Source organism: Hyla sarda, chromosome 5 (genome assembly GCF_029499605.1).
Source record: "Hyla sarda isolate aHylSar1 chromosome 5, aHylSar1.hap1, whole genome shotgun sequence".
NCBI classification, from domain to species: domain Eukaryota; kingdom Metazoa; phylum Chordata; class Amphibia; order Anura; family Hylidae; genus Hyla; species Hyla sarda.
This window is the reverse complement of record NC_079193.1, coordinates 267,715,726-267,731,831: the sequence shown is the minus strand read 5'-3', so window position 1 is coordinate 267,731,831 and position 16,106 is coordinate 267,715,726. Positions and strand designations below refer to the sequence as shown.

General features: G+C 40.4%; 1 protein-coding gene and 1 long non-coding RNA gene across 4 annotated transcripts in view; one reads left to right on the top strand and one right to left on the bottom strand.

Annotated features, from left to right (window-relative positions):
* COLEC12 (collectin subfamily member 12) overlaps positions 1-16,106 on the bottom strand; it is a 201,301-nt gene that overhangs the window by 150,934 nt on the left and 34,261 nt on the right. For all 3 annotated transcript variants that reach the window (XM_056521675.1, XM_056521676.1, XM_056521674.1), the window contains exon 2: positions 14,590-14,640. In XM_056521675.1, coding sequence (XP_056377650.1) covers positions 14,590-14,640 — 51 coding nt within the window. The remainder of the gene's footprint in view (positions 1-14,589; positions 14,641-16,106) is intronic.
* LOC130273994 (uncharacterized) overlaps positions 1-16,106 on the top strand; it is a 34,154-nt gene that overhangs the window by 12,136 nt on the left and 5,912 nt on the right. Inside the window, exon 2 of the long non-coding RNA XR_008844194.1 lies at positions 14,065-14,246. This is a non-coding gene — a long non-coding RNA (uncharacterized LOC130273994). The remainder of the gene's footprint in view (positions 1-14,064; positions 14,247-16,106) is intronic.

The window sequence follows — 16,106 nt, the reverse complement described above, 5'->3', positions numbered from 1 at the left end:
TATTTCATTGAAATAATATACCTGTCCTTCAAAAAAGCTTAAAGTGGATATCCAGGAATAGAAAAGGTAAGGGTATATCCAGGAATTTTTTTTTTTTTTTTTTAACAGCATCCCATCTGTCTTCAGTTTGTGTGTGGGATTGCAGGTCAGTTCTACTGAAGTGACTGGAGCCAAGTTGTAATACCACACACAACCGGAGTGGTGCTTTTTTTTGGAAGAAATTAGCTCTGTTTTTCTATTTCTAGATTAACATTCCTTTAACATTCTGCTCTGTGGTAAGATGTCATGAAAAAGGACTTCATTATTATTACCATGCTTTTTTCTTGTGATGAATAAGAATAGTGTATGATAGTAGGTGTTGGCCTGTGCACTAACTTCTGAGGTAATGATTGCCATCTCCCCTGGCCCTTTTCTCAAAACCTCATATCATAAATGAATGGGAAGATGTGATTATTTTCTTTAGTGGTCATCCATAGGTTTCTTCAGAACAGCACCAGACAAAAGTTGTGGCATCCTCTTCTTGGCCATTGTATGCTGGAGATTATTGCTGCATATGACTTTCCTCCAATCATACATACCCCATGATCTATTTTGTCCTCTGTAATTTTATTTTCTTTTGTTTAGCTCTCAGTGCTGCAGTGCCATAATTTTCCGTTACGGGAAGGGTCGTATTTGATGCTGCGGATGCGCAACTGACAGTCCCTAGAGTGAGCCCCCTCCTGTGCCCTGCGTTTCCTGCTGAAATGCGCAGTGTACTCACAGACATGACGGTCGCTCCTCCTGCTCCCTGAGCTAGGCCGAGAGCTGCCACGACGTCTGTAAGTACACGGTGCATGCGTGCAGATCCCTGTGTGTCTGCTCGCAGTGGCGGATTGCTGCTACAAGAAGACAACGCAGGGCACAGCAGGAGGCTCACTCTAGGGACGGTCAGTAGAGCATTTTGCAGCATCAAATACTCTGCTCATGCGCTACGTTTGACCCTAACCTAAAAGGGAAAATCTTGTTGCTTGTCATGAGCATCTCCTCCACTTTTCCTAGTTTTGATAAATCTTCCCAGTATCACTAAATACAGATTAAAGGGTTACTCCACCCCTAGACATCTTATCGCCACAGGGCGTGACGTCACGAGGGGGCGGGGCCGTGACTTCAAGATACTCCATCCCCTGCATCGCCCGTTATCAGCCAAAGATCGATCATCACTCTGTGCAGCTAGGAAGCGGGGGTGCTGCAGCAGAGATTGCGGGGGTCCCCAGTAGTGGGCCCCACGCGATCAGACATCTTATTCCCTATCCTTTGGATAGGGGATAAGATGTCTACGGACGGAGTACCCCTTTAAGTGGGAAAAGCCCTGATATTTTAGGTTTATACAAGATATTTCTGTATAACATTAGAGTTAAATATTAGGAACCCTATACAATTTTATCTACTTGGCTCCATGGACATATGGCCACGTGACTGAAAAACATAAACAGTTGTACAGAATGTAATAGAGCACCTATAGACTTCTATGGGGCCCAATTGCACTTTTCTGTGTCTCCAATCGCACACAGTAGTATATAATGGGTATTGTTAGTTGCATTTCACATGAATCTGACATAGAAATGTTGGTGTGTTTCATTGCATGCTGTATTCTTCCCCAGAAGCTTTGCATAACCTCTGATGTGTCTATTTCCAGCTTCCAATTTAGTTTAACACAACATAATATACAGCAGTTCTCCCCTAGTTATAACAGTATTTACAACCTCCCATCAAAGGAAGTTTCCTCTCCCCACTTAGATTGTTGTTGGTTAGTTTTCTTAGGGCCTGCTGAGATGCGGAATAGGTTAACCTACAGTAGTCAGGAAGAAATCATACAGATTCCAGATTTGCTTAAACTGTACTTACAGTAAATACTGAGAGTCAGAGCCATTGTTCTTGTAATACAGTAAAATTCACAGAACATCAAGATAACCTTCACAATCACACAAACTAAACATTGTGATTGACTAATGACTAACGCCAACTGTTACTATATAAAATTCACTATTCAATGTACAAAGACCAATATTTCCACATACACAGACCATATAGTGGTAGATACCAGCTGTACACATCACTGTGACATCAATTTGTGTATTATCTCTGTATTGTGACATCACTGTGTGTATAATTCCTGTACTGTAACATCACTCTGTGTATTATTCCTGTACTGTGACATCATTGTGTGTATTATCCCTGTACTGTGACATCATTGTGTATTTTATCTCTCTACTATAAAATCATTGTGTGTTATCCCTATACTGTGACATCACTATGGTTACTTACACTGCACCATGACATCACCGTATATATTAACGCTGTACCGTGATGTCACTGTTTGTATTATCACTGTACTGTGACATCATTGTATATATTAACCCTGTACCCTAATGTTACTGTACACATTTACCTTGTACTATGAGTGACAATACAGGATTGATATGCACAGTGACATCACAGTTCAGAGTTAATATATGCAGTGACATCACAGTACAGGGATATTATACACAGTAATGTCTCTGTACAGGGACAATAAATAGTTTTGTCACTACAAGGTTAATAAACATAGTGTTGTCAAAATAGAGGGTTACTATACAGTGATGTCACCGTACTGGGAAAATATACACAGTGATGTCACCGTACAAGAATAATCTACTGTGATGTCACTACAGGATTATTAGACACAGTGACATCAAATTACAGGTTGAAGCACAGTGATGTCACAGCGACTACAAAATGTACAACTGTACACATGTGGTGTGGGTAGTAGTACAGTTGTAGGACTAGGGTGGATAATAGTAAAGTAGTAGGGCTAGGGTGGATTATAGTACAGTAGTAGGGCTAGGGTGGATAATAGTACAGTAGTAGGGCTATGGTGGGTAGTAGTACAGTAGTAGGGCTATGGTGGGTAGTAGTACAGTAGTAGGGCTAGGGTGGATAATAGTACAGTAGTAGGGCTAGGGTGGATTATAGTACAGTAGTAGGGCTAGGGTGGATAATAGTACAGTAGTAGGGCTAGGGTGGGTAGTAGTACAGTAGTAGGGCTATGGTGGGTAGTAGTACAGTAGTAGGGCTAGGGTGGATAATAGTACAGTAGTAGGGCTAGGGTGGATAATAGTACAGTAGTAGGGCTAGGGTGGATAATAGTACAGTAGTAGGGCTAGGGTGGGTAGTAGTACAGTAGTAGGGCTAGGGTGGGTAATAGTACAGTAGTAGGGCTATGGTGGGTAGTAGTACAGTAGTAGGACTAGGGTGGATAATAGTACAGTAGTAGGGCTAGGGTGGATAATAGTACAGTAGTAGGGCTAGGGTGGATAATAGTACAGTAGTAGGGCTAGGGTGGGTAGTAGTACAGTAGTAGGGCTAGGGTGTGTAATAGTACAGTAGTAGGGCTAGGGTGGATAATAGTACAGTAGAGGGGCTAGGGTGGGTAATAGTACAGTAGTAGGGCTAGGGTGGATAATAGTACAGTAGTAGGGCTAGGGTGGATAATAGTACAGTAGTAGGGCTAGGGTGGATAATAGTACAGTAGAGGGGCTAGGGTGAATAATAGTACAGTAGTAGGGCTAGGGTGGGTAGTAGTACAGTAGTAGGGCTAGGGTGGGTAGTAGTACAGTAGTAGGGCTAGGGTGGGTAGTAGTACAGTAGTAGGGCTAGGGTGGGTAGTAGTACAGTTGTAGGACTAGGGTGGGTAGTAGTACAGTAGTAGGGCTAGGGTGGGTAGTAGTACAGTTGTAGGACTAGAGTGGGTAGTAGTACAGTAGTAGGGCTAGGGTGGGTAGTAGTATAGTAGTAGGGCTAGGGTGGATAACAGTACAGTAGTAGGGCTAGGGTGGGTAATAGTACAGTAGTAGGGCTAGGGTGGGTAGTAGTACAGTAGTAGGGCTAGGGTGGTTAGTAATACAGTAGTAGGGCTAGGGTGGGTAGTAGTACAGTAGTAGGGCTAGGGTGGTTAGTAGTACAGTAGTAGGGCTAGGGTGGGTAGTAGTACAGTAGTAGGGCTAGGGTGGGTAGTAGTACAGTAGTAGGGCTAGGGTGGGTAGTAGTACAGTAGTAGGGCTAGGGTGGGTAGTAGTACAGTAGTAGGGCTAGGGTGGGTAGTAGTACAGTAGAAGGGCTAGGGTGGGTAGTAGTAGAGGGGGAAGGGCCGGGCAGGGATGTTACAGACACCCTGTGTGTGACATGTGACCAGCCCCAGAAACAACTTTTCTTAAAGTGGCAGAAGGGGAGTAGTTCTCAACAGAGTGCTGTTGATATAAAACTTGCGACAGTCGGGGCCAGAGTGAGGCGCCCATCACTGCGAGGCCTTAGGCGTTTGCCTTAGTGGCCTAATGCTAGAGCCGCCTCTGGCTGCAGATTTAAAATACGCCCTTCAGGTCAATTTCCACTGCAGATTTTCTTTTCCACATCATGTGGTGGAAATTGCAGAAGTTTCTTTCACTTTGCTGCTACTATAAACATTGTGGCCCAGATTTATCAAAGAATGTCTACGGTAGAGCTATTTTGCCATGTTTATTTGAGTGGTGGGTGCATCTTATTCATCAAGAAGGTGCAGCAGGATGATGAATTTTGCGCAGCTCTGCTGTGGTTGGAAAAGCTCTACCACATACACTTTTTCTAGACACTTGTGAGGGAGGGAAGTAGATACTTTCCCAGGTCCTGAATTTGTATAGAAGGGGAGTGGGACGCTGTCACCCCCAAGAGGTTAAAGGTTGAATTGTGGAATGTAGAAGTTATTCTCATACCTACTGGTAGGTGGTGTACCTTTACGCACAAAATAGCGGCTTTTGACAAAAGTTGCAAATGATAAATACGTGACCACTGCATGGTCAAAAAGTAAAAGTTCTACGGGTAGGCAAAAAGAGTAAAACTGTCTATATGAAAAGAGCATAAAAGTCTCAAAATATGCTGCTTGCGACTGAACTGCGCCAAAACATGGACAAAAAAATGCTCAAAAAGCAATGATAAATCTCCCCCCGTATATTTTCAACATAGAAATTCTGTATGAAAGATCAGAAGTGGATCTGCCAACTGTGCAACCTACCCGAAGACCTTCCCTGCTTTAGACTGGACCCAGAACCACCCAATATAACATATTATTAGAACTGATAGGATGTATGTTCCAGTGCAGAATAGATTATAATAAAAATGCTAAAAATCTCTGTCATCAAATAGCTAAATATCTTTCCTCTGCTTGAGAGACCCCCTATAGTGAGCTTGAATTCCAGTCATTGCAGCTTTCTTAACTTTCTTAACTCACTTGTCCTCACCCTGTCCTTCCTTATCCCTTCTCTACCCAGGTCATATCCTTTCATCTGACAAGTTCCTGGAATGTTTATACTATTATCTGTGACTGTAGATCTCTGCTACGTGATATAAAGGTTTCCTAATTCATGCAACACTAGATTGTTTCCTCATGCTTTGAAACATAATTTTAATTCAAACATGATCCTTCTTCCCAAATCATTATTCATCATTATCACTTTTATTTATGTAGTAACATAGTCTATATAGTTAATAGAAGTCGGGGAGTTGGAGCTGGAATTGCATGCTCAGCCAACAACTGGCCGCAGCAGTGTCCTTGGCAGGAGGAGGACTGGAGGTGCATGGAGCAAGAGCAGCGGGGTCCGGGGTAGGTAAGTATGACATGTTTGTTATTTTTGTTCAGCAACATGTCAGTCAATTTTTCTTTTCTCTGGAATATCCCTTTAAAAGAGTGTAAATGTTGATAGATGTGGATCCCAATTCTAGGCCCCGCACCCATCTCGAAATTGAGGGTCCCCCAACCCCATACAGCCTTGTAGCCTCCACTGGAAAAAGTTGGGAAGCTGAAAAGAGCTTGTTTACCTGTGATTGACTTTAGTGGAAGTAGAATAAACAATGTAGCACTGCAAGTATGCTTTCTCTGGAACTTCAGGTTACATCAACAGCATAGCTCGGGTGCTTCATTGTTTCCATAATTATATAATAAATTATATAGGAGTTATGCAAACTGCATAAAACAGTTAGCTTTGTAGTTTTTGGATTCCTGCTCACCTAATGACCGCGACCAGGTTTGAGAGGACCATGGGGCCATATTGAAAGAGGTGCATAAATGTCTAATAGACCCACATCTATCAGACATTTATGGCATATCCTGTGGATGTCCAGATGGGAATATCCCTTAAAAGTGGTACTCCAGAAGGAATCAACTGGTACCAGAACGTTATACAGATCTGTAAATTATTTCTATATGTGTAGATCTGTAAATTACTTCTATTTGAATATCTTCAGCCTTCCAATTCTTTTCAGCTGCTACATGCTCCAGAGGAAGTTGTGCGTTTTTTTTCCTGTCCTGACAACAATGCTCTTTGCTGCCACCTCTATCTGTGTCAGGAACTGTCCGAAGCAGGAGAGGTTTATTATGGGGATTTGCTCCTTCTCTGGACAGTTCCTGACACAGACAGAAGTGGCATCAGACAGCACTGTGGCCACATTGGATAGAATTACACAACTTTCTCAGCATACAGCAGCTGATATGTACTGGGGTACTCCGGTGGAAAACTTTTTTTTTTATGAACTGGTGCCAGAAAGTTAAACAGATTTGTAAATTATAGTGGTAACAAAGAAAGGGGGTCCGGCAACTCACCGTCTCGGCGCTAACTGCTATGAGGCTTGGATTCCGTCCATGGGGCAGAGGTAGTGCGGGAAGCTCAGTAGGCGATTAACCGGTTGATTTCGTGCAAAAGCACTTCGTCCGGCCTCACGAAGTGCTTTTGCACGAAATCAACCGGTTAATCGCCTCCTGAGCTTCCCGCACTACCTCTGCCCAATGGACAGAATCCAAGCCTCGTAGCAGTTAGCGCTGAGACGGTGAGTTGCCGAAACCCCTTTCTTTGTTTCCACTATGGTTTCGTCTGCATATTTCAGTCCTGGCACCACCGTGGCGCATCAAATTTATGGACTACCACTATAGTATGGACTACCACTATAGTTTGTAATATTTTGGACTTGTAGTATAGATATTTTGCATTTTTTAGACCGTTAGGTGCCACCACCATTACTTTTTTCTACTTTATTCAAGATTTGTAAATTACTTCTATTAAAAAATCTTTATCCTTCCAGTACTTATTAGCAGCTGTCTGCTACAGAGGAAATTCTTTGCTTTTTGGATTTCTTTTTTGTCTTGTCTACAGTGCTCTCTGCTGACACCTCTGTCCGTGTCAGGAACTGTCCAGAGTAGCATAGGTTTGCTATGAGGATTTTCTCCTGCTCTGGACAGTTCCTGATACGGGCATCAGATGTCAGCAGAGAGACAAGACAAAAAAGAAATTCAAAAAGAAAAGAATTTCCTCTGTAGCATAAAGCTGCTAAAAGCACTGGAAGGATAAAGATTTTTGAATAAAAGTAATTTACAAATCTGTTTAACTTTCTTGCACCAGTTGATTTAAAAAAAAAATTTCCACCGAAGTACCCCTTTAAGATTTTTGAATAGAAGTTATATACAAATCTGTTTAACTTCCTGGCACCAGTTGATTTATAAAAAAATGTTTTCCACTGGAGTACCCCTTTAAGATTTTTGAATAGAAGTTATATACAAATCTGTTTAACTTCCTGGCACCAGTTGATTTAAAAAAAAAATGTTTTCCACTGGAGTACCCCTTTAAGATTTTTGAATAGAAGTTATATATAAATCTGTTTAACTTCCTGGCACCAGCTGATTTGGAAATATGTTTTTTTTCCTCTGGTATACCCCTTAAACTGTCATTATCATTATTTCCATGCATTACATTGTAAGATTGGTCTAAGCTCATTGGTACCAGCTGTTCAAAGTTGTACCCTCATCCAAAGCCTTTGGAAATATTATTTACTCTCCATATCGACTATAAAAATGTAATATATGAATGGATTCTGTAGAACACTACAGATATGTTGGCATCATCCATTTTTGCAAAAAAAAAAAAAGAGGTGTGATCAGTTTCCACAGCTAAGTTAGTTTCTAATGTGATGGTTATTTTGGCGGCATGCTTAACACTAATGTTTTTGAGGATCTTGCTTCTGACTTGTTCTTGTTGTGGCTATTTGGTCTAATATGCCCCTTCTTTCAGAAATAGCTTCTTAATAATTCCTTTGAGGCTCCACCATATCCTAGCCTGACTTCCTCAACACCCATTTTACACATAGATATTCTGAATTGTGACATCACAATAACCATCTGTTGCAACTTTTACTGACCTAATGCCTTCTTTTTTTCTTTTCATGAAGTCTATGTACTGCCTGTAAAGCTTTGTTGCTGCACTTGTGCATAAGGAGTACTATTGTTTTGAATGTTTTTTCATCTTAGCATCTGTGATTTTGCCCTACCCTTTCCTTTCTGTCATTACTGAAAAACCTTATGAAAAAACATAATAATTCTTGCATTGAAGAGATATGCATTGTGTAAATGTCTGGATGAGGAATAGTGTCTTAACCACAGATACTTGCCTTGGCCATCATTTTCATGTTATGGTTTTAATTAAGAATCAAAAATAGAATGAAACAACACAATATCATTTTTTTTTTTTTTTTCAGAATCTGCTTAAGATTCCTAGAAGAAAGGATACTTTGTATCTACCCTAAGGAGAAAGCAATTCTTTAAGTTCTTTCTTTTAAACACATGAAGAACTATTGGAATCTCAGACAACATGTCCATATGCTTTGAATGAACTCCCTGGCTGGTCAATACAATACTGTTGCTCCCATCTAATCCCAGTAACATACCTAACATTCCTAGTGGTGAAATGCTTATCTGTATTCCATGCCATCATACCTCCTGGAAAGGTGTAATGAGTCACAGATGTCAAGTCTTCATAGTGATGGGTGGTCACACTAGAATGGCATTAGCCTCAATCGACACATCTGCTTTGACCATTAGAGGACATATCATACAAATAGCTATGTTTTGGATAAACAGCACCATCTATAATAGTATTAAAGAAAAAAAGCAGCCTACAAGGAATGCAAGGCAGACATGTTCCTTATGTAACCATGCTTAATCAGGAACAGAAAGGAAAGAAAGCGATAGCACCAAACCTTCTGCTGCATCACAGAGACATGGTCCTAATAGCAACTGAAGAAACTACATCCAACATTAAATCCATCAGGATATTATTCATAACTCTTACACATTAACAGCGACAACATGAGGCTTGATAAAAGCGGCCATACTCTAGAATTAGAACCATCTAAGACCTAGGAAGAGGACTTTTTCTGGTGTACAAAAGTTTGCAAAAGCTGCATTTTGCTAAAAAAAAATTATTATTATTTTTCCTACAAAACCACTTTAAAAAAAAGTTGGTGGGGCACAAGCAGGAGGAGCCTGGTGGATTCAACATAACGTACACCAGAAATTGGTCTGAGTAGATTTCAAAGTCTGGCACAGGATAAGTGTGAAAGAAATTTATTAAAAGGCTTATGTTCCTTAACCCCTTAAGTACGGAGGGTTTTTCAGTTTTTGCATTTTTGTTTTTTCCTCATGACCTTCTCAAAAAATAATAACACTTTCAATTTTGCACCTAAAAATCCATGTGATGGCTTGTTTTTTGCACCACCAATTCTACTTTGTAATTACATCAGTCATTTTACCCCAAAATCTATGGCGAAACGGGGAAAAAATAATTGTGCGACAAAATGGAAGAAAAAACGCCATTTTGTAACTTTTTGGTGGCTTCCGTTTTTACGCAGTGCATTTTTCGGTAAAAGTGACAAATTATCTTTATTCTCTAGGTCCCTATGGTTAAAATGATACCCTACTTATATAGGTTTGATTTTGTATTACTTCTGAAAAAAATCATAACTACATGCAGGAAAATTGTCATCTTCTGACCCCTATAACTTTTTTATTTCTCCATGAGGGCTCATTTTTTGCGCCGTGATCTGAAGTTTTTTGTGCAAGGACTAGCATGGTCTCAAATGCTTGACAACTAGCATGGTCTCAAATGCTTGACAACTGCACTACAGGAACTAGCACACAGTGACAAGGTTGAGACAAGCCTAGGTCATAGGTCAGATAGCAGCAGCAACAAGTTACAGATGAGATCATCTGCTGAGATGTGAAATCCCCAGAGAAAACTGAAAAGACAAACAATGGCCCAGAATTACTACAAATGAGCCAGAAGGTTGGTGCAATTTTGGCTCAAATTGCATTAAAAAAAACATCTTATTAGACTTTTGCCACATTTACTATATGCTTTTGACACTTTTGTAAACACTTTTTTGACCAAACTAAAAAAAATGGAGGTATGGCCTCATGAGAAATGGTTGTGGCTTTGGGGGAAAGGGGCCTAGATTTAGTTGCACCAAATTTATGTTTGAGCCAATGGATAGTTTGTCTAAATTTAAACTAGGCAATCTCCAGATGCGCCGGATTTATTATAGGCCTGATACATTTTGATAAATCTGGCACATTCGAAAACTGTCCATCTAAGTCAGTTTTAGTATATCCGGGCCAAGGACTTAAAGGGGTACTCCGACTCTAGACATGTTATCCTTTATCCAATAGATAGGGGATAAGATGTTTGATCGCGGCAGGTCTGGCCACTGGGACCCCTGCTATCTTCGGGCTGGCAAAGCGGCGTTCTGAACACGGAAGCTTGGAGCTTCCGTGTTTGTGACATCACACCATGCCCCCTCCATTCATGTCCATGGGAGAGGGTGTAACGGCTACAACATAGCCGTCTTGCCTCCTCCAATAGACATGAATGGAGGGGGCGTGATGGCTGTCATACGGCATCATCGTATTAGACATCGTATCCCCTATACTTTGGATAAGGGATAAGATATTTAGGAGCAGAGTACCCCTTTAAGCAAAGGGTTTAAATCCTTATCTTGATAATGTTTATAGCAAGTATGGCAACATGTTTATGCAAAACTGCCATGCCAATGCAGGTTTCCATAAGGTTTTGTTGGCTTTTTCGATGCTTTTATATATATATATATATATATATATATATATATATATATATATATATGGTTTTTTTTTTAAGCCAAAGCAAAGTGTGGGTCATAAATGGAAAGTATAAAGGGCAGATACTTCTTATTTTGATTCTGCCCATGCCTTTGGCAATGGAAAAGAAACTGCTCAAAACGTGCTCATAACGTACGGTCATCCTTACATCTACACTGTTCAACAGTAGAGAAGACCAAAGGCACTCACCCAGCGCTGTCGAACATTCATCTTTTATTTCTTAAATGCATGTGCATCAAACAGAATGTCGGCAGCTCACTGCAGCAAGCTGCCGACATCCTGTTTGATGCACATGCATTTAAGAAATAAAACATGAATGTTCCACAGCGCTGGGTGAGTGCCTTTGGTCTTTTCTACCGTTGAACTGTATTCACATGTTGCTGTTTTCACAAATGAGCACCACCAGAACTACGCTGTCTCCGCTGAAAATTTAAAGGGGTATTCCGGGAAAAAACTTTTTTTCAATATCAACTGGCTCCAGAAAGTTAAACAGATTTTGTAAATTACTTCTATAAAAAAATCTTAATCTTAATCCTTTCAATAAATTGAGTTGTTGTTTTCTGTATGGCAACAGTGCTCTCTGCTGACATCTCTGCTTGTCTCGGGAACTTCACAGAGTAGAAGAGGTTTGCTATGGGGATTTTCTTCTAAACTGGGCGGTTCCCGAGACATGTGTCATCAGAGAGCACTTAGACAGAAAAGAATAACTCAACTTTATCAGCTCATAAGTACTGAAAGGATTACGATTTTTTAATAGAAGTAATTTACAAATCTGTTTAACTTTCTGGAGCCAGTTGATAAATAAAAAAAACGTTTTTTCCTGGATAACCCCTTTAAGCTCCCATTGATAGACTGTTATCGATATACAGCAAGTAGTGCCTGCACTGTTTCTTCTCTACCACTACACTTACATAAACACTATTCACACTGCCCACAGCTATAAATAGGTGGAGCTCCTTTTCGTTTCAGGATCCACCTTCTGTTTTGAGAAGAGCAGCTGTGAGCGTCCCAGACATTTTTAACTACTACTTCAGGAAATATGAAAAAAACTCAAGATGCCCCAAGGAAAGGGTCAGGAAACCAGCCAGTTACAACAGAAAAATATATTTTATCATCTTTCTACTTAAGGAGAGGAAAACCTGGAGAACGTCAACTTAGAACGCTGAATGCTTATAAATAATTTACATTATAATGTGCCGTTCTGTTCCTCAAAATGTTCTTAAATAGACTGTAGACTGAACAATAAACTTCTTTGCTGAACTCCAGAGAGGATATTTGGTCAGAGTAAATTATGCCAAAAAGTGACCAGCAAATGTTTCCAGCTGCCTGTAATTCAGAAGTGAAAGCCAGATTAAATATACTCTCGCAATATGTGGGATCAGCAGTTTGTGTGTTTATGACTCTCTCATATTAAGACAAAACATAGTTACACAGCCCTTAAACATAGCTGCTCCAGAATGCATTCATCTGCCAAAATGTTATATACTGTATAAGTTCTTCTGGTGAATATTTAGCATTTCAGTTCTGTAACACATATATCATTATCAAAGTGTTTGGAAAACTCATTAAATGTACCGTACACATAGCATCAGTGGAAAGTAGAAAGGTCATAAAACAAGTATAGTATTACCGTAAGTAAAATAAGCATAGTATATGATCCTTATAGACCGGACAGAGGTTGCTCATATGCAGTATACAAATTCATCAAACTGCAGAGCAGTGAAATGCCCATCATAGTAACTATGGAGAATTATTTCTTTGAGACAACTACCCAAATTTGTATTCAAAATGGTCTTCTAGAGGGCAGTCCACTCAAAGGATATGGCTTGTATACAAAGAAACTGAAAAGCTATCACAGGAAATCTAAAGAAGTGCTTTTCTCAAAGATGTGGTAATTGAAAGAGGTATCACTGTATAGGAAAATGGTCTGTCCACTGGCCCATCAAGAAAAGCCATCCAGGGCTGTGGAGTCGGACAAAATTTTGGGTACCTGGAATCGGAGTCAGCAAACAATGCAACAATGTAAGAATAAAGACCAATGCATGCAGTGCCTCACGTAACCGCAAAATTAACAAGTTAAGTGACCGTGCAGAAGCATGCTTTTCATGTGCTTTACTATATGGCACACAATGCACGATTAGGAGCGGCAATACTTATACTTTCCATAGTGTTGTGTTCTGCTGTTACAGAGAACCCATGGGTAACCTAACCTCTCACTGATAAGGGATTAAGTAAATATGTTTTTTGCAGAACTAGAGACACTTGTATAAGTGAAGGGAATGGAGGGTCAGCAGTTCAAGATTGAAGCTGTAAACCATTGGAAAAACTGCTGCCATTCAGCTAAGGCTATAAAAACTTGTAAACTCGATTGTTAGCTTAAAGGGTTACTCCGCCCCTAGACATCTTATCCCCTATCCAAAGGATAGGGGATAAGATGTCAGGTCGCCGGAGTCCCACTGCTGGGGACCCTCGGGATCGCCGCTGCGGCACCGCGCTATCATTATAGCACAGAGTAAGCTCGCTCTGTGCGTAATGATGGGCGATACAGGGGCCGGAGCATCGTTACGTCACGGCTCCGCCCCTCGTGATGGCACGGCCCACCCCCTCAATACAAGTCTATGGGAGGGGGAGTGGCAGTCACCACGCCCCCTGCCATAGACTTGCATTAAGGGGGTGGGCCGGGATGTCACAAGGGGTGGAGCAATGACGTCACACTGCTCCGTCCCCTGTATCGCCCGTCATTACGTACAGAGCAAACTCGCTCTGTGTAGTAATGAAAGCGCGGTGCCGCAGTGGGACCCCGGCGATCTGACATCTTTTCCCCTATCCTTTGGATAGGGGATAAGATGTCTAGGGGCGGAGTACCCCTTTAAACTTTAAACATGACTATGGGATTCTACTAGGGAAATCCTGTTTTATAATAAATGCCCCTTCCTGGATCCTCCCACTGCCCTATCTTCAGCAGCAGATCAGCACACAAACTGTTCAATACAGTAGACTGTTGGCTTCCCAGCCAGTAGTCCTGTGGTAATGACATGTATGTTGCCTTTCTTTCCTTCAAGGAATGTATAGAGTCGGAAGTACAAAAAACTCCGGAGTCGGAGTCGGAACATTTATCTACCGACTCCACAGCCCTGAAGCCATCAAATGGAAATATCATTGGATTCTCACTGGAATAATAATGTGCTGTCCTGCCTCTCCTGGGTGACATTTATCAGCATTGCAGGAAGAATGCGTCATTGTGGTAAGTAAAAAAAAAAAAGGCATTACAGGGCATTACAGAGAACAGGTTCTGGAATTGAAGAGGTCAGTATGGCATAGTTAGTTATTTCAAACCTTTAGTTGCCTGCTAAATAATTGGACAGCCCCTTTACATGGTCACATTCCTCCAATCATCTACAGACATTGTAGTTCCGAAATTTGAACTTACACAACAACTGGGTTTATAGCTTTTCTATTCTATGTTGTCTTTCCACTTTGGCTCTTAAACCTGGTTTCATATAGTTCTATTGATATATTAGTAATTACTAGAGTAAAGGTAAATAGAACATTAGAGGAGTTGATCTTGAAGAAAGCATATGACTTACCAAATCTTTTGTATCCAAAGGACTGAACCTCATCCTCTTCTGCAAAGTCATCTATAATAAAAACATATATACAATGTTATAATTGTGTATAGTTAAATAACATTAAAAGGTTGAATAAATTACCAAACTAAGCATTTGGGGGTGGGTGGAGGGTACATATATGGATGCTACTCATGTGTACCGTAGCTGTAGAGCTAAGCTTTAGTACAGTATACTGCACATATGAAGATGTCCCCCAATAAAGCATAGAACAATCTATGTCCAAGGGAAACTCATATACGAAGCCCTAAAAAAAAAATATAGCAAAGCTTTCCATTGATGAATTAGTCATACCTTAAGTGCAGTATTATAGCCCATATGGGTTTAGAATTTAGACCATTCTTTGCTTTATTTGGGTTTTGTTGACATTTGCATTCATTATTGCTTATTAGAAGGTAGTGAGGTCACAGTATTTTTGTGATCTTTAGCAATGCTTGTGCTTTTTCTTTCTACAACATCCGGGGACATTTATCATTGTTTACTTTGGTAAGCAAGTTCTGAAGCCATTTTTTTTTTATTTTTTGCTTTAGTTTTGCTTATGTGCTACATATTTATCATACTATCACAGGGGGTTGATACATTAAGAGCACATAAGGAAAACAAAAAAGTCGCAGCTGAGACTTTTGTGAGACTTTTTAGCGACTTTTTAAATTTGCACACATACGGGAGTTTTGTCCTCCAGGACAAGGTGTTTGCGACTTTTTTTTTTGCCTACGTGCGACTTTTGCACATCATAAATACCTGACCACTGCAAAGTGAAAACTGAAATTTGCTTATGTAAGGCTGTTTGTAACTTTTTGCTTGCTCACAAAAGTCGCACAAAAAGTGCTTAGGCGCATGTGAGACTTTTTGTACGACTTTTGTAAGCAAAAAAAAAAAAAGGTTCTCAATACCTTGATAAATGTTCCCCATCATGATTTTGATGTGTTGGTTTCTCTGAGTTTAAAGGGGTACTCCGGTGAAAAAATAATTTTTCAAATCAACTGGTGCAAGAAAGTTCAACAGATTTGTAAATCATTTCTATTAAAAAATCTTAACCCTTCTAGTACTTATCAGCTGCTGCAAACTACAGAAATACTACAGAGAAATTTGTGAAGTTCTTTCCAGCCTGACAACAGTGCTCTCTGCTGACACCTCTGTCTGAGTCAGGAATGGTCCAGAGCAAAGGAGGTTTTCTATGGGGATATTATTCTAATCTGGACAGTTCCTTTTATGGACAGAGGAGTCAGCAGAGAGCACTGTTGTCAGACAGAAAAGAAATTCACACAATTCTCTGTTTTATACAGCAGCTAATAAGTGCTGGAACTATCAATATTTTTTAATAGAAGTAATTTAGAAATCTGCTTAACTTTCAGGCACCAGTTGATTTGAAAATATTTGTTTTCTACTTGTTTACACCAGAGATCCCCTTTAAAGGAGATATGTGACGTCCATACCTTAAAAAGTAAATACCCACCAGCGCTGCAGGTCTGGTGGGT